The sequence below is a fragment of the Styela clava genome, chromosome 4 (genome assembly GCF_964204865.1).
Source record: "Styela clava chromosome 4, kaStyClav1.hap1.2, whole genome shotgun sequence".
Lineage (NCBI taxonomy): Eukaryota > Metazoa > Chordata > Ascidiacea > Stolidobranchia > Styelidae > Styela > Styela clava.
Genome location: NC_135253.1, coordinates 16,390,424 through 16,409,440, shown reverse-complemented (window position 1 = coordinate 16,409,440; position 19,017 = coordinate 16,390,424). Strand labels below are relative to the sequence as shown.

The 19,017-nt window shown below is 35.9% G+C and overlaps 1 protein-coding gene across 2 annotated transcripts; it reads right to left on the bottom strand.

Annotated features, from left to right (window-relative positions):
- Positions 1-5,109: 5,109 nt before the first annotated feature.
- LOC120326406 (sodium- and chloride-dependent GABA transporter 2-like) lies at positions 5,110-18,105 on the bottom strand. Of its 2 annotated transcripts, XM_039392689.2 has the most exons (14): positions 17,921-18,102; positions 17,503-17,609; positions 17,183-17,313; positions 15,884-16,010; positions 15,101-15,248; positions 14,207-14,342; positions 11,621-11,755; positions 11,035-11,138; positions 10,393-10,517; positions 9,778-9,890; positions 9,383-9,517; positions 6,470-6,673; positions 5,676-5,843; positions 5,110-5,411 (listed from the first exon to the last, which is right to left on the bottom strand). In XM_039392689.2, exons 1-14 carry the CDS (start codon positions 17,986-17,988, stop codon positions 5,334-5,336), a joined length of 1,779 nt encoding a protein of 592 aa, XP_039248623.2. In that variant the 5' UTR covers positions 17,989-18,102; the 3' UTR covers positions 5,110-5,333. The 2 variants fall into 2 exon arrangements, with proteins under 2 accessions (XP_039248623.2, XP_039248625.2); XM_039392691.2 differs by lacking the exons at positions 5,110-5,411; positions 5,676-5,843 and adding an exon at positions 7,574-7,661 and having other exon boundaries at positions 6,508-6,673; positions 17,921-18,105.
- Positions 18,106-19,017: the final 912 nt, after the last annotated feature.

The following is a 19,017-nucleotide window of genomic DNA, read 5'->3' as shown; positions in this document are numbered from 1 at the left end:
CGAGCGTATTTGATGTCGCGTTCACATTGGATAGAGAGAGAGAGAGAGAGATTTATTGCCACAAAAACAAAATCAACACTAATATAAACATAATACAATAACGAAAATATTCCACAGTAATTGATTATTGCTTTGTGCGGGTCGGTGTGCAAGACCGATTAAAGTCATCTAGGCTCCCGACCCTTGTGTATGTGCTATATATAAGTTCATCATAGGTGGATACAAATGAGATTAAATATAAATATATAAAAAATAAATACGAGGAAAAAAGGAAACGAGTCGGCAATTTAATGGTATTATGGAAGTTACTAAGGGCAATTTAGAGAGGTCATGTGTTGGTTGAAGCCGGACATGTCCAATGGAAAAATTTTCACGAAAAGCATATTTTTTGGTATTGGACACAGACCGGGATCAAAAATGAATACCAAGGACGAAAAATAATATTATCACAGATTCAGTAATAGACTGAGTGCATGATGTAAAAAATATCATTACTTGTCGATCTTGTTTATTGATCTTTGTCTGTTTGTCTGTCTGTTAGATGCAAGCGATATCTCAAGAAAGCGGGGTTTAATCTCCACCCAATCCAATTTTGCATGTGCGTTCATCATTTCGCGGACCAGATGGCTATTGATTTTGGTAGAGTTATGTCGTATAATTAGGGATCTATTAATTAATTGGTGTTTGGACACACGGTGTCACTATAGAGTCATGAATCGAAACCGCAGTTTTGATCGATAAGTCTTTGGTCTCCGACCGATACTCTAGTTTGACACCTTGATTAGTTCACGATATAAAAAGGTTATTGAATTAAAAGTGGCTACCAACATTCTTAAGTATTAATACATACTTTTGAAATAGAATAGTAGTTAATATATGATCCACAGTTGAATATGAACAATTAAATATGCAATTATTATTGCAGTTAATCACTTTTTCACAATATATAAAGGTTATTAAATTAATTAACAAATGGGCTACTATCATTTATAAGTATTTATGCATACTTGGAACTAGAATATTAATTAATATATGATCCACAATTAAATATGCAATAACTATGCAGTTCATCAGTAATACCACAATAACTTTCAATAACATAAAAAAGGTAATTACAGTATATTAGGCAGTACTATATGGATCAAGGGAGGAAGATTTTATACTCAATTACATGGAGAAATGAAAATAACAACGAGCCAATCATATTATGACATGTTTAGCAATAATTCAAAAGATAGAAATATCAATAACAATGGCTTTTAAAGTCGAACATAGAAATCATCAAATTGATGCCAATGAAAGAAAAGAGAACAGCAATTTTATTACCTATATACATACATGAGATGGAAAAAAGGGCTATGACCCTCAGTGTGCAGTGTTTATATGAAACAGTTGAATTTATAGTAATGTAGTAATTTATATAATGCAGTTTTCAACACAGTTCTAAAGGCATATTAATTAAACTACAGATATTAGGACAAGTTAGAATATTTCAGTAGGAAATATTTTTTCAGTTTCTTACTGAAAACATGCACAGAACTTTTTTTAGTTTCAGGTGGAACATTGCCCCAGACCTGTACACCCATATACTTCAAAGATGTTTTGTCCACCTCAGTGGACACTTGTGGAGTAAAGAAAACCTTGTTTCTTTGAGACCTCGTGCAGTAATTGTGCAGTTTTTTTAATGGGGTGAAATAATGTTTAAAAACAGAAGGGACAAGGTCATTTTCATACCGATGCATGAACTTACGCTATTTCTAGCGTATGTATATCAGACAGCTGTAGGAATTCATACTGGTAGTAGAGCTGCAGATTAGTTACACGAACTTTCTCTGCAAATGCCATACATCGTAAAACTTTATTTTGCAAAACATGAACTGGCTGTAAGAAAGACCTTGATGCTGAGCCCCAACTTAGCAGACCATATTGCAGACGTGAGTGAAATAGACTAAAATATACTAATTTAAGTGTTTTAGATTTCAAAATATGCCTTAACCTGTAAAATATTCCAAGAGTTTGCGATAATTTCTTGGATAACTCGGCAATATGTGGCTTCCAACTCAGTTCGTCATCAATTGTAATTCCCAAATATTTAATGGATTTTGTTTGTTCTATAATGTTGCTGCCAATGCCAACTCTAAATGTGGAAATACCATGCTTTTTATCACAGAACAACATAAATTTTGTTTTAGAATAATTTAGGGATAATTTGTTCGCTTTAAGCCAATTATCGACCTTCTGGAGTTCATGATTCACCACAGTTTGGAGTTCTAAACCACAGGATGCTGATTTTAGCAGAGAAGTATCATCGGCAAATAATGTCGAATGAAAAGTAGATGCCAAAGGTAGATCGTTTATGTAGCATAGAAATAACAGCGGGCCAATCGTGGAACCCTGGGGGACCCCACATTCAATAAGGCCCATTTCAGAGACACAATCCCCATATTGGACATATTGTTTGCGGCCACTTAAATATGATGCAATAAGATGATATGCCTTTCCTCGAATGCCATAATGATATAACTTATCTAGTAAAATTTGGTGGTTAACAGTATCAAAAGCTTTCGCAAGATCCAAAAAGATGGCACATGTGATCTTGTTATTGGCCTTATTTTCTATTATCATTTCTTTGAGCCGTGCTATGGCTAGCTCAGTTGAATAGTTGTTTCGGAAACCAAACTGGGAAAGGCTCAAAGTTCCATGTTTATCGAAATAATATTTGAGACGATGATATAAAAATTTTTCATAAATCTTGGCAATTTGTGATAGCAGGGAGATAGGCCTATAATTATTCGGACCATGCTTAGACCCTTTCATATGGAGCGGGATCACCTTAGCTATTTTCAGTATATCTGGATACACATGATCTGTAAAACTTTGATTAAAAAGAGAGGATAAAATTGGCGATAAAACAAGCTTGGCGATTTTGAACATTTTCACTGGTATATCATCACTACCTACAGCTTTATTACTATCTAATTTATCTATTTGTTTTTCAATTTCCAGTGGTGTGGTATCACGAAGAAAAAAGGATTCACTGATGCTTGGTCCAAGAGTATGCATGTGGCTGTTCACAGCTGAACTTATTTTTGACGCAAGCATTGGACCAACTCTTAGGAAATGATGATTCAGGGCAGCACAAATGCCAGTACCATCAGAAATTTTCTTACCATCACTTATAATATAAGGTGGTAGTTTGTTAACCTTGGAATAATTACCAATTATTTTGCGAATTTCGGTCCATGTTTTTGCAATATCTTTTTGGTGTTGAGAAAATATGTTTTTATAATATTCTTGTTTGGCTCTTGTGAGAGTCCTACATAACGCATTTCTATACTTCTTGTTTTCTTTTATTTTCACTTGACATTTGCTCATGCAGCATCTACTATACATCTTATTTTTGGTTTTGATGGACTTATAAAGATCCATGGAAATCCACGGTTTAAGCTTAAACTTGCTGCTTAAGAAACTGCACAAGAAAATGCGTATCGGATCAAATCAGTGAACCGAAACAGGATACCGAATATTGCCTCTTGGGAGGTCGCTTTCGAATTTATTATAGGATTTTCATATTTATAGGAAAGACGGTAATTCGGCCTGGTCATGTTTCCTACCACGGCCTTTCGACCGGTTACCAGTCCATGTCGGGTATGAAATTATTTAGCCAGTTATTTGCTTCAGAAACATGGGCTTGTTGGCGGGGGGAGCCGTAACCGACCAGCAGTTAAGTCAACCATCCTACGACGGCGAGGTGCCCAGCAATCTTCTCGCACATAATTACATGTACAAACCAATCGATATTAACCTAAATTACTACGGAAATATAGGCTACTTATTTGGAAACCTAAGGTCAAATAAATTGCGCATAGTCAGGAATGGAAAGAAGGCATTCGTTCAGTTTTCAAGCAAGATAAGATTTTCATATATATTCCGGTGACGAGGAATGATCATGATAGCGAACCAAGGTCTCTCGTACGATCTGGGGAATAGTTGACCAATTATTTTATTTAGATGAGTAGACCGACCAGCAATTACGTGACTCGCACTTGATGACGTGGGAAGCCATATCCAACCAGCGGTTATGTCAACCACCCTACCATGGCGAAGAGCCCAGCAATTCTCTCGCACGCATAGCTATATCCACAGGATTAGAGCCCACGCAAGGTAATAAGCGAGCGGCGCGGGCACTTTGAAAATTCCTTAAAAACAATATGGGCACATTAATTTTCTTCGTAAATTGTTCTATAATTATATATAATTTACCCAATTTCTGATATTCGCTCAGTGCAATTCTAGTATTGAACGGCAAAGATATCAACCAATCGTAAAGAATTTTCTTGTAAACAATACGGGCACAAAATGCTCGTTTTCTTCTTTTATTGAACTATATAATCTACCCACATTATGACATCCACTCAAGCGAAAACAGGCAATTCTAGCAAAATCGAAAAACCGTCCAACGTGACAAGATGGGGCTGAGAAATCCACAGCTACCGTTAAGGTAAGATTCGTTGGATTAAACTTCAGGGATTTCCGATAACTCTTACAAATATGTCGATTTGCAAAATTGCCCATGTATAAGTACGCCTGTAGTATGTGTACCAATTAGGCCATAATTTTATTCCGATTTTACTTATTTTATTGCTGTTACGAGTTCGGGACTGCTTGTGCTAGCCAAGTGAATATACCCTGCCCATACGTTTCAGTCTCTTTACACAACTTTATGTAAAATAGGCGAACAAAATTAGTTACCTTCATATAAGTACCGCAGTGAGTCAACCTTGCTGATTCCGTCGAGTCAGCCGGTCGGCCAAACTCAGGTTCCCAGCCACGGCTGTTAACGTTTCTATGGAATGCGAGATCATGCGCAAACGCCGTGCAATAAATTGTATATGTTTAACGCATCCAGTTAATAAACCAGCCTTTTCCTTTTAATGAACTTAAGGATTTTGTAATGAATGTACCAGCATTCAATACTGATCGATTCATCAAAACGAAGTGCCTCAGAGGCTATCCAAATATGTTTCAGTACCAACTAAATTGGCCTGCATTCGACTCAATGTTCTTGCTTTATGTCATGAAATGTTGATAACAAAATCACATTAGGCATTGGCTTGGTTATTTATTGAAACATCTCAAACATTAGTAGTTCATTAGTAATAATAATATTCAGCTAATTGAGAAACTACGCTATGTAAAGCAGGGTTCGAAAATTGCCCCGCAGACGATATGCACGCTATGTGCGTTGTCGATGAAAATTTGAGCGCGGGCGGACATGAACCGCTATCAGTTGACCTCAATCTCCAACCTAAATGATGAAGGACGCAAACATATCAGATATCAAGTGAACCATCTTTCTCGTCGTCGTGTTGAGTGTTCATCTTAATCGGACGGATACTTCTTTTAAACCTCTAAAATATTGAGTTACATAAATCACAACTGCCCAATATCAGCAAAATGGGCCAGTTTAAAATAGCAGACAAGCCAATTAAGATTTAACGTTTAATTTTATTTATGGCTTCTAACAGTCAGTCAGTAGTTTATTTTTCCCCAAAATGACAATGCACTCACAGTGCAATTGACAATTAGACATGTATTATAAATTATATTATAGCAGAATTCAATATTTTTCAGACGTCGTGACGGGCATCCAATTGAATTCTATGTGTACAAACCTGTCTCAAGCTCCCAGGGGTTTTCCACAAGACATACACAGCAGTAATTGGTATGCAGGATACCACGGATATTGATATCATCCAACCAATAACATTCGCCCACCCCGGATAGACATACGCACCCATCTTCAAAGGTGAAAATCGGACACAACAGGAAACGAAAATCACCTTAAGATGAGATATTATACATGGTAAAATATTAAATAAAACGTTTTGTTATGTTTTAAACGTTATAGCAGCATTGTTGCCAGTAGCTGCACACCGGTATACTATAGTCGTTCAATTATTGTTAGGTTGAAGTAAGGCCAGTCCTATTATCAATTTTCATGATCAAAATGTAAGTACGTTTTTCCATTAATTCGTGAATTGGCGGTTTACCGAAATAACATGGTTGGTCACTTTGTAACATGCGGGTCAGTGGTTCGCCGTTATTGTTATATACTATTAATAATGAATAATTTAATAATACCTATAACTTTTAAATACGCCAATTTGTTACAAATTGTCCAAGTTTTCGGTACTCCCGTGGTGTGTGTACCAGGTTATGGTTAGGCCACGATTATCCTTATTTTAGTTCTATTACGAGTTCGGGGATTGTCTGTGTGAGCCAAGTGAATATACCCTCTGTCCATAACTTTCAGTTCCTTTACACCATTTGATGCAAAGTAGGCGAACAAAATTAGTTACTTCCATACTGGTACACACACTTCTCGAGGGCCAAGTTTTCTGCTGATCATAGGTAAAGGACCGCGAATACTAATGTAAAAGTTCGTTATCATATACAATTTGCTTACCAAACAAAACGCCGGAGTGATATATTTGATACAATATTTGAAAAATGCTGGTGGATAGTATCCGATCATAGATTTAACGTCTTCGTACAAATTTTCAACTCCATATATCCAACCAACAGCTATCGATTCGAATATGGCAACCCAGAGAATGCATATCCCACTTCCTCCGTATAAATTGAAAAGCTCAAACACGTAGATTCCACCCTAAATAGAATCTATGATTAGTCGTATGTACTTAACTTTTGAAAAAATACATGATTGAAACAAAAATAGTCCGCGATATGATTTTGAAATTTTACTCTTGGGACAGATATAAAAATAATGATATGCAATCCATTTCCAATTTATGTGTTTCGTGTCATTAAAATACGGGGCGGTTAAAGCGGTTTACAGACGTTTCAGACCAGCCGTTTCGGCCCACACAGGCACGAGTGCGGAGATGTATTTATCAACAGCGAGATATTGCATATTTTGATAACGAAAGTGAAGTATTTCCTAATTTTATTATCATTATGAATGAAAGTGGAGGCAAACATAGAAATGTTTCAACGAAAAAAAAACGATCCGCTGCAGCTAATCGTTTTGAAATGGAACGCATGGACGACAACGAACAGAGACATATAAACAGTGGGTTGAACATAATTAAATGATAGATTACAATGACGTATCTCCGTACTCGAGTATGCGTGGGCCGAAACGTCTAGTCAACGTTTGTGAGCCGTTAAAACCAAGCTCAAAAGTTCCATAAACACTCACAAATGTATGGCGGAAAAAAAAACCTTCCATTGAAAGTTCCAATATTAAATTTTTCACCAAGACTAGATGGAAAATTAGAAATGAGGGCATTCGGATCGTCGCAATAAACTTCCATTTAAAACGATTCTTTCATATCCACGACAGAAGTAAATTTTTGGACGAACTTCTGAGATGATGTATTTTAAAAACAGTAGCTTTTTGCGTATAACTGGTTGTCTAAACAATGCCTTGTTTGGATTTATGGTGTGATACTTCCTAATAATAAATTTATCCCTCCCTCAGATAAGTCACCAACTACATTACTCGAGAAAACTCTCGATCGATTACTATTGCCTATCATAAACCTACGTCGAACGTGTCCAGGTAACGATATCGAAGATGCAAAGTGAGGAGTGGAATTTCTTCTATTCCTTCCTCGCACTTGCTCTTCCAGTAGCTGCAAAACAAACTTACTAAAAAAATCTTGGGCTGTTCATAACAAACACCCATTGTATTGTTTATTGTCAAATCTACTGCAGAAACGACAATTTAACATATGAGTGAATGTTTTGTATGTCCCAATCCCATATGAATAGTCTACGAACAATACAATCATAAATACTGTATTTTAACAAAATATATTAACAAAACATAATAAAGAAATACCTGTGTGTGTGTTTCGTGAGACATTGCTTTATTCAAGCGAGTGCTTGGCTAGAATAAACCGATTATACGGGACGGTTGAACGAGAATGAGCTATTTGAATAAATATAGGGTGTCCATAAAGTCTTGAAATTTCTCAAAATTGCAAAGAAAATTTATCGATACCATATATTGTTTGTGGCCTTAACAAATGTATTAAATGATGTAAAAATACTTAAACAATTACTGATAAACAAACAAACCTGGTTAAGATATATTGAGAACTGACTTCATAACAAAATTGACATTGTAAAGAGACTTTATGGACACCCTCAATTCTATCAATGAATTTTGACGTCTTCCTCAATTATTTGTCTTTGAAATAATGTTGAGGCGCCAAAAAAGCATGATATATATATTCATTCAATGTTGCCGGTAAAACGTGCTACACGACTTAGCTGTAGTGTAAAAGTATAAAGTTTTGTTGAAATTTGACCTTTTTATTGAAGCGCGATAAAAAATATACCAATCATTGTGTTGAGAAATAGTTTAAAGCAGAGTTTCCCAACCTGGAAATTTACCCATCCCTACCTCTCTTAGGATGTATTTTGTCGAAGGAAAAATTGCTTTATGTTTTCTGTGGTATTAGAAATATTCTTTAGTTATTTATTGTCATTCTAACGTATATTTGTGTAAATATATTAAACCGTTCAAGGTGCGAGTTGCGCTTATCACTAGCTCAGTGGTTCCCTACTTTTTTTAAACGAACAAAATTTTTGAAAACATGAATTTTGTAATATTTTGCGACTCAATAATATGCTCGAACACCGAACTCCAAATAGTGCTTTTTAGGCGGAATATTAAATTACTATTGCAAAACAATTATTTTTACCTTAAATGCATTTCACTGAAAATTTATTATGAAATCGTGACATGGCTTTACTTGAGCATAGCCGCTGGTAAAATTTTTGTGAAGCTTTGCATAAACATAGCTACAATCGTCAGCGCGGATCAGCTAGATCCATTGTTATTCACACAACACACAGTTAATCCGAGGTTAAAAAGATAATATAACGTCATAAACAAATATAGAGGCTGCTAAACCTTTACACGTCCGGATATTGCCCACAGGCCACATATGCAATCATTATCAGGCAACAGATCAATATCGAATTGACAACAAAATTTAATAGAAAATAAAATCAACTTCTATTTTTTGTTGAAAAGTAGTCGACTCGGGAAAATTTTCAGGCGACCCAACTTTGCGTCGCGACCACAATTTGGTATACACTGCACTAGATAACAATCCATTAAGATTGAATCAAATACAGAAAAAGAATTTTAGGGCATAGTGTGACGGTAAATTTTCAAAATAGGCGTAAGAAGGAAGAAAAGTTAGGAACCACTGGTACAAACGTTATTGCTTTGACGATAATATTTTCTCGTTGTTGACAACAGAACAGACAACGCAAAATCGCATGATTTTGCCTTTTTCATACGCTCTTTCTATGCCTACAGTTACATGAACAGACTTACATCAAATAACTGCGGTATTCCTAACAGCATAGCAAGTACGCATACTCCTGCTCTCCAGACGTGTGCTCCTCTGTGACTAAATTTTTCCGGCCAATAATCAGCAAGAGCAGTAATACATCCTTCGGCAGTGGCATACTGAAAGTATAAAGTGCTATATTATGTTTTTGCTAAATATTTTTAATATAAAATGCTTTTTTGTCAACGTTGGGGAGGGTAGGAGACTGGAGGGTCAAGTCGTTGACTCTACTCAATTTTGACTCGAAACCAGGATCACCAGTGACTCGACTTGACAACTCGGGGTTTAGGTACCCCTACCCCCTAAATAAATGCCCCATAAAGGTATGGTGTACCATATTCAAGTCAAATGAAAGCCTCAATAAAATTAAAAGACGTACCGCACTGTCCAACGCTAATGAAGCCAGAGTTATGAAGAAGATAGCCGACCAAACTTGTGGTAAAGGAAGTAACGCCAACTCTGCTGGAAACACTTGAAAAACGAGTCCAGGTCCTGAAATGAAGCGCGGAGCGTTTTATTTTAACTTTTAATGTTAGATGTCAAGTTTTTGAGTAGTCTTTTATTTTGTTCCAGTGCTACAGGAACCATAAATGATCCAAAACTTGGCAGTTTTTTATATTTAATTATTGGGAACACACGTACATGACGTCACCACACAAAACTTCGAAGTAAAAAACAAAGCCCAACAATCTTTAATAGCTGAAAACAAAGCAATTGGTCCAGAAGTTACAGGGAATTACCATAACACTATGAAAGGGTGATAGTTCACAGTTAACCGAGTCAAATCGCTGAATACTGTTATGGAGAATGTTCAGAAGAACAAAGTCTAAGTATATATATGTACAAGAAAACAATGATCAAAAATAAAGACACGAAAGCCGAAAGAACAAAAAACGAAGAATCAATGTAACCACAAATTCTCCATTTTCTATTGTATATGGCGCTCTTTCACGCTGTTCACTCCGAACAAGGCCCTGTACTAAACCGAACTCACCGCCTTCAACAACGTCCTCAATATCCATGTTTCTAACGGACGCCAAATGTCCAATGAAACAAAAGACAACGAATCCAAAAAACAAAGAACTTCCATAGCAAGCAAACACAAAGAAGTAGGCACTCCTGAAAAATTGAATGTCGGTAATTGTGATAAACATATTGAACAAAGCAGTATATTTTAATTTTTGTAACTCGTACGTTGAAATCGTAAATTTGGAATCCAGAATATATGTTAAAGGTGATTAAAATACTTCGTTCGCACTAGAAAGTGTCTCTTGGTACTGAGTGAAAACCGCTAATTTGTGGTTTTTCCCCTTTTTTGTGTGAAATGTGAAACACGTATTAAAAATAACCTAACAAGTCCAATTTTGAAAGTTAAGAAGAAAATTATTGCCATGAAATAGAATAAAAAAAGTGTATTTTCGTTCAAAAAACTGATCGCTATATTTGCAAAAAATATTTGGTGCAAAATTACCCAATTACAAAGAATCGATTTACGTTATTGTGAAGGACACCCTTCCACAGGTATAGGCCATCTCCAATATACAATCAGTAAAAGTTTTCTGTCATATGTACCAGCGGTTCTCGTACTCGGATAAAAAAAATATATAATTGAACACAGTTGTAGTTATGATCTCACTTGTAGCAGTTAAAAGATATTCGATTGTAACTTCCAAATCCAAATAAAACTCCGTAACAAACCCCAATTGAAAACAATACTTGTGAGCCTGCATCTAACCACACCTAGAATATGAATAAAATTCAACTTCAAGTCACGAAATTATAAGTAAAAGTGCTGGAGAAACAGTATGGGACAAATTATGATTAAACAACGGTCGAATTGTCGAAGGCGCAGAAATAGGCGCTCCGAAAGAATTTGTACCAAGATGACGCACAACCTGAACAACCCTGATCTGGTACGCATACTATGTTCACGTTGTGCGCCATCTTGGTACGAATACTTCGGAAGCACCCAAATATATACCATCTCCAGAAACACGGAAATGACCCCCTGAAAACGGCAAAGATGAAATGGTTCTGGCTGCTAATATATTTATACCTAATTTGATATTCATCAATAACTCCGCAGGCGGAGCCGCGCGACCGTACTCAGAACCAATTAATATATATGAATGGATCAGGAAATCTCAACTAAACCTAGAAGAAAACAAACAAAATAGCTAGTCAAACTTTCGTAAACTATAATAATATCATATCGTACACACCGTTGGATCTACCAGTCTTGTAATATTCGGAGTGATGTAATAAAGCATTCCTGATCCGGCACCTTTCAATGTTATTCCCCTGATGAATAGTGCAATCATAAGAATGTAGGGAACTATGACCGTAACGTAGGCAACCTTAATCAGACAAACATCAAAATTTTTACTGGTATTTAATAATCATATATTAAATAACGTCCTAATTTATTCATAAACAAGAGAGTGATGCTCAAATATAATATGGTCACGAATAGGGCTGGGCAAAATATACGAATAGCGAATCGAATATTAAATTAATCGAATGGCATTTTACTATTCGAATATCGGGTACCACGTGATCTGCGCCGCTTCACTTGGACACAGAACGTTTCTGAACCGATCGTGAATTGCGCGAGAATTCACCGACAACGCTCGCTAACAGACAAAAGCGACAAATTTGTACGTTGTTGGACTAAGAGTGCCGACACCGTTCCCTAAATTTAGAAATGTTAAATCAGACGAGGTATTTAAAATGAATATTCCAGATTTTAAACTCCATATGATTGGCGGCACGTGATTAGCCGTTTCATGCATGAACCAAACATAAGTTTGTTTAACGAAAATTGAAAGTTTTATTAACTTTTGCGTGAAACCATACATAGTATAACACGAACAAGCTATGACCAGAAAGGAAATGGCAGGACATGGTTCTTTTAATGTACTTTCAAATAATTCTTTAGTGATCGCTTTCATTCTTGACCAAATAATGTTTCGAAAGTGTGGGGGCATGCATGGCGGGTGGAGTGTAGAAATCGTGAACAGGAGTATGGCGTAAAATCAATCGTGAATTTCGATGTAACAACGCGCACTGTCTGTTAACGAATTGTTGTATCGTCGGAAATGATTACATTCGTTATATATTTTGAGCATTTTTGCACTAATAAATAGTGCAATATCAAAATTGTCAAGAGAAGTAGTGAATTCGCAAATTCCGTAAATAAAATTGTGAATTACTCGGTAACGATATTAGCTATAATGATCGCGCGGTTTGTTGAAAGAAAACGTCGGAACTTGGAAGAGTTAGTTATAATTAGCGCGTGGCCATCTAATAGGCACAAAAGTACAAAAGCGCAATTTTTTTCAGCATTAGGTCGCATATGTAAATTATTATTCAAGAAGCGCTGTTTATTAACGTCATCCCGTCATATGGCTTCGCAGAAATACCTTTATTGTCGAATTAGTTAGTCACTATTTTAAATCAACATTCGGGATTGACGCAATTTGCGAGCTTTGCGAGGTTTATCTGTAAAGTAACATAGACACCATAAGAGAGCATAGCAAAGTTAATTACGGTATTGTCTTAATAAATATCTACATTCCGGTATCGATAATAATATCACCGTTCGCTTAATATTGTGACGGTAAATTTACAAACGTTGATAAGTAGTATGAAAGCCACGCAAATGATAAAAATTAAAATAATATTAATTTGGGTTTTTACATCAATCCTTAATGGTTTTAACAGCTGTTAAATAGATTATTATAGTATTATAGATTATATATCGCCGCAAAAACGGTCACGGTGACAAAAAAAAACAGCGATTATGACGAAATTAACCAGTAAAAAACGCTTTGTAGCCGATTTTTCAATGTCTTTATTAATTTCCAAAGGCAGTATCGACCGACGTTGTAGACCTCCTGTTGTGTATAAAAAAATATTCGTTATTCGACTATTCGGTATTCGTTAAAAATATTCGAACTATTCGATTCGAAAAAAATATTCGATTTTGCCCACCCCTAGTCACAAAGACCAAAATGAAGTAGTATGGGTATGCAATCTCTCACAGTAGACTACCAGTACGAAAGTCTTCACGACTAACGCGAAAGTGGAAACGCCACAAGATGCGCAATTTTTGATGACGTCATCGCACACACAAAACGAATCCCATAGATCTCACATAAATTTTTAGAATAAATAAAAGTAATAGACTTCTAGCAAAAAATACAATCTTCAATCACTGAAAATTTCAAAGCAATTGGTCCAGTAGTAAGAAGAGCGATTTTTTAATAATAATAATAAATGCATAATAATGGGAATGCATCTATTCCTCAAGTAAGTGTTTAGACGATTATATTTCAGAATGTTTTGGATTTTGTATCAATGCTAATAGCTTAGAAGAATTCTTATACTAATTGTATGTTTACCACACTCGCTTAAGATAATTCATTTGCAATATTCTGACAATCGACTGGGCTGACTAACGGAAATGAACAAGGACGGCAATGCAATGAAAAGGAAGCAACATGTGTTTGTATCTTTTTGCCAATAATTAGGGTACTCCCGAAGTATGTGAACCGAGATGGCGGACACCGGAACGTAGTATGTGTACCAGGTTAGGTTTAGGCCATAATTTCAGGTACAAATACTACGAGAGTCACTTGGATAATGGATAGTCACAGAAATCGTACGGAAAATTGAAAAAAAAATCGGCCTGACCCTAACCGGGTACACATACTACGTTCCGGTGGCCGTCATCTTGGTTCACATAGTTTGGGAGTACCATAATTAGATTAAAAGAACCGTGCAAATCTCAACATGTTGACACCTACCTTGCCCGATGTTCTAATTCCTTTTACAATACATAAATAACAGGCTATCCAAGAAAAAATGAAGCATCCAACCATTTTCCAATTTGAAAAACTCCCCATATTGTGAATTCCATCACTCCGTTGCAAAACGTAGTTGCTTAAATTAAAAGTTTTAAAAATTTATTCATTATTTTAGCCACTGTTCGAGGCAGAATGGGGAAGAGGTGGGTATTGGAATGGGGAAGAGGTGGGTATTGGAATGGGGAAGAGGTGGAATTTAGAAATTAAAATGTTGTGACGTCATAATATGACATCATACAGGATTTTCGACACCATTTGATTTTCGTATAATGCATTACGACATTAGGGATGGGCGTTTCGAATCGAATGGTGATTTATTCGAATCGATTCAGACGAATATTTCCAATGGCCGCATCTATTTTTTTCGTTCCCCAAAGATCGAGATGAATCCGTCTTATTTTTGTTGAAACATATTTTTTTCCCGATTCCAAAACACCAGGTAAAATGCCCATTTTTAATTACGTCATAAAATTTTTTCGTATTTTGTAAAATTCGTCATAAATGATTTAGCATATACAGTAGGAAAACTATCTAATGCCAGTCAACATGCGCAAATGTTTTAATTGGGTCAACGTTATTTATCTATGATTGGAATACATAAAATTTTGTTTGCATTCGGCGTCTGCTGATGGTGCAACAAGTTATCAGTTAGTGTCAAGCACAATACCGGTTAAATATATATTAGTTCATCCCACACTTAAGCGGCCAATCTAAACCAGACTTGCAAGTCAAAGAGCACTGAGAGTCATGTTAAAATGCCATTTTTGTCGCGCGACTTTGGAAAATGCCACAACACCTATATATTGGAAATCACAGAGTTAATAAGATACTCACTCCCAAAACTCCTCAGTAGCAAGGATTCCATTATCGATTCCAGATGAGTTAGCAGTAATCAACGATGAGGCGTTATTGATAAGTGTTGTATTATTTTCGCTTACAATATTAGCTATAGGAACGCAGTCGATAGAATTCCATACATTGTCTAGAAAAGAATTTAATATTTGTTCCGTTTATTATATATACATATCAAATATGGAATGTATGTATAAAATACACTAAGCACATAGAAACAATTTATTATTGGACACAAAATTGCCATTTGGAAACTTGCAAAATCGTTGCTGTTGTTTTTTGGTATTAAAGTAGTCTGCAGAACGCTATTATTATTATTTTTTTTAAATTATCTTCAAGATCCGATAAGTTCGCTGTTTCATTTTAGTTCATGAGAAAAATGGTTTTATTCGGTCAAGTGGGATTGCCACGGCTTTCATCACCGGTATTAGAATGCGGCAAGTTAAGTTCGTAAGCCTACTGGATAAATTTGGCGTCGCATGTCTCATTGAGTAAATTTGGCGTCAAATGGTCAAGTTCCATCCGAAATTGGATCTTTGACGTGGTCATTTGACCATTGCGTCCATATACACCTGGGCTTTGCTTTCTCACGAATTTCATATGAGCTAATCAATCTAAGACACTAGTTTGCTTGGTTTCATGGTGGCGTTTTAACCAGATATAGTGAAACCATTAGTTATAGAATGTTGAAAAAATTACCAGCGTCTTCGCATAGGAAAATCTCATAAAATATTATAACATAATCACAATTAATATTAAACCAACCACAAGTCGCCCAAGCAGGAGGTCCCAGTGTAAAAGAGTGGATTAAATATAAGAGGCACCATCCTAGAGCATACACGAAATAGATCAAGAAATATAGAGACATTAGCATGGATGAAAATCCAATACCCTAAAAAACAAGAAAATATAGTTTTTGTTAGTTGCTATTTGAACAACTGCTCCATATACTTTATAATCTATTTTAAATTATATTTTTAAAGTCTGTAAATATCATACGTTTCAGTTTGAATGCGTTTGTTGCGCTTCTGAGTATGATCTTGTGAATTGACCTTAATAAATATATAATAATTATACAGTGCACCGTTCGGCCATTGTAAGTTTTTTGCTTAGTAGAGGCACGGAAACTGAAGGCAAAATTCTATAAAATAGGTAAGAATGATGGAGATTACCATTCGCCAAGGCTGAATAACACATTAAGCGCGATGACCTTTCTAGACTTTCACATGCAGTTGAGTTTCAGTTGTACTGAATGAAAGTATCACGTCATAAATATGTATGTATATAAAACTAATTGACTTTATAGAAATAAATTGAAAAAAAAAAACTTTGCTAAAAATTGGCACGTTCTCAAAACGAAGTTCATTTGGCTAATTTTATTTTTTCGTTGAAAAACAATCGATCACTTGTAGCCAAGAAAAAGATTGATAAATTGTGATTAGATACACTAATTACTAGAGTTTATTGTGCTTTAATGTATGTGAGATAATATACATATATATAATAATTGTACCTTTTATTTATTTTTAAACAAGTACCGGTATTCTATATTTGTATTAGAGCGACATTGTGAAAATGAAAATTGGACCGAAATTGTAATCGTCCATTTGATTTGAAAAGTCAAATATCAGCTTGCAAAAACTTAGCGAGACAGCCGGGTTACCAGAGATTTGAAATTGACACTCAAATGGTCCATGCCACGTCTACACATCTGAATATTTTCAAAACCACACTTTTTTTTTATTTTCTCTCGTATTGGCTCTCGTTCCCGCGCAATTGATCTGCCATCAAAATATATGCTTCTGTGCTAGTGGAATTTTGGGTGTCTCTGACCGTGCCAATTAACCGAACTACGCAATTATCCTGAAACTCAGAGACCTGTACTATGCGTACGTGCGCGCAACTTAATAATTTGCACGCTTTTCATGTGATTCGTTTCACGTACAAAATTTGGTCCTTATATTTGTTTTAGTTGTACATCCATTCCACGATCTGTAGCCGGGACGTGCAATTTGTTGAATATTTCATGTGTTCCAAAATAAATAAATATTGCATGTACTTTACCCGCATTAATGGAACTATATTCCAAACAGCGATGCACCCACGTCTTGTGAATTGACCCAAAGAAATTTCCATGAATACAAGTGGAAGACTTCCCAAACCAGCCACCAAAAGAAATGGTATAAGAAAAGCACCTATTTAGAAAGAAGAAAACCTATTTAGAATACTACTAACCCGATATTACAAATGATTCATATCGGTGATGTTATAACAAACCGTTTACATAACCGACAACTTTGTTTATATAGCAGAATATAAAATCTTGCCAAAGAATGTTTATTGTTATGGGCGCTCGCACCAAAGTCAATTGACATAACCATTACCTCCTCCATTCTTGAAACACAGGTATGAGAATCTCCAGATGTTCCCAAGTCCAATACAGTAACCAAGAACGCTGAAAGCAAACTCATACTTGTTGTTCCAAGTTATTCTGAAAATGAATATGTATAAATAATTCGTACGTTGCAAATAGGCCATCATGAAAAGCATATTTATATTGCAATTTGCGGAAATAATACTGTAATATCTGCCATCGGGCCATTTTGTTGCGAAATTTGTCCGTCAGCCTATTGAATCCGCATCGACCAGCCCACGACTTGTAGAACCAGGGGAGATGTTTGGTATGATAGGGTAAATACCGTGTTGTAAAATCTATATCCTTCACTTATCCAAGCAGGCCTGCCAATATTGAGCAGGTTTCAGCCATAACGGAGTGATTCGGACGTAATCCCAGTTTGTTACCTTTCCACTGAATTATTTTGTTTTACATCAGATTCTCTTTTTTCACATAACATCGCCTTGGTTTCCATTTTGCCGTCACTCTAAGCTACAGATTTACAAGTACATGTGCCTAAAATACTAAACGATTAGCAGAATACTGAATACTTATAAACGACAATGTAATTCCAATACAGTCGACTGTCCGTACAAGGGGAGCAGGCGAACGTTTTGGTAAAAAGTAAGTCTTGTATATATATTAAATCTCAATAATGTACGTTTATATCGAAATAAACCTAAATAAGTCACCATGTTCATTCACACATTGTCAGATTATGGCCTGTTAACAGAACGTAGTAGCTGAGAATAGGTACCGTAAGTAAGTTAGCTTACAGTAGCCAGCGATCAAAAGCAGCGGTTTTCAGGATATTGAATTGTTTCAGTAATTGTTGTTATGTGTTTTACGGAAGTTCGTTATATCACCAAAAAATTTTCAAATGTGGCGCGGCACACGACAAGATTATTTGAAAAACCTTGGCACTTATCCTCACTTGAGTTGTGAACTTCTGGTCTGTACGCCTCGCCTTTTTACTCCCTGAAGCTAATTGAATCGTCATAGAAGAGATCCACTTTTTCTCATTAAGCTAACTAATTATAACGTCACAGCAGTACCGAATAAGTATGCATGGGTGATTCCCATGCTCATCATTCATTTAATGTTTGTTATATGCGCTGTATTCTGGTAACGCCTTGTTAACTGCAAGTTATCTACCGGTGTCACAAGTTCGAAACATGTTTCATATTTTACTTCGACCACGGATACTGTACTAAATACCAGTTTTTCAATTCCGCTTCTGATGCTTTCTCGAGCCTGATCAAAATGTGCTGTCTTTCACATGTGATAAGTAATTAAGCCGTCTTTGCGCTAACGCCATTTCCTCGTTGTGATCTTGCTGACCAAAGAGACTTTATCCTAAACTTAAACTGAAATTCATCTCGTTACCACTAACGGCTCCACGAAGAACCGTGAAGTTCTCATTTTTATTATCTCCACTTCAGCATTCGGTGCTGTACTGTACTGCGAATTTCAGTTAAGGAGTTACCACTATTCGAAACTGCGT

What these genes read in the sequence shown, in the direction of transcription:
- LOC120326406 (XM_039392689.2), bottom strand. Translation starts at nt 17,988, where the DNA reads ATGGAAACCAAGGCGATGTTATGTGAAAAAAGAGAATCTGATGTAAAA. An exon ending in TGAGGACGTTGTTGAAGGCG is followed by an intron (nt 9,891 to 10,392) that starts GTGAGTTCGGTT and finishes GCTTCATTTCAG; the next exon opens with GACCTGGACTCGTTTTTCAA. An exon ending in CCCCTGGGAGCTTGAGACAG is followed by an intron (nt 5,412 to 5,675) that starts GTTTGTACACAT and finishes TCAATATTTTAG; the next exon opens with AGGTTTAAAAGAAGTATCCG.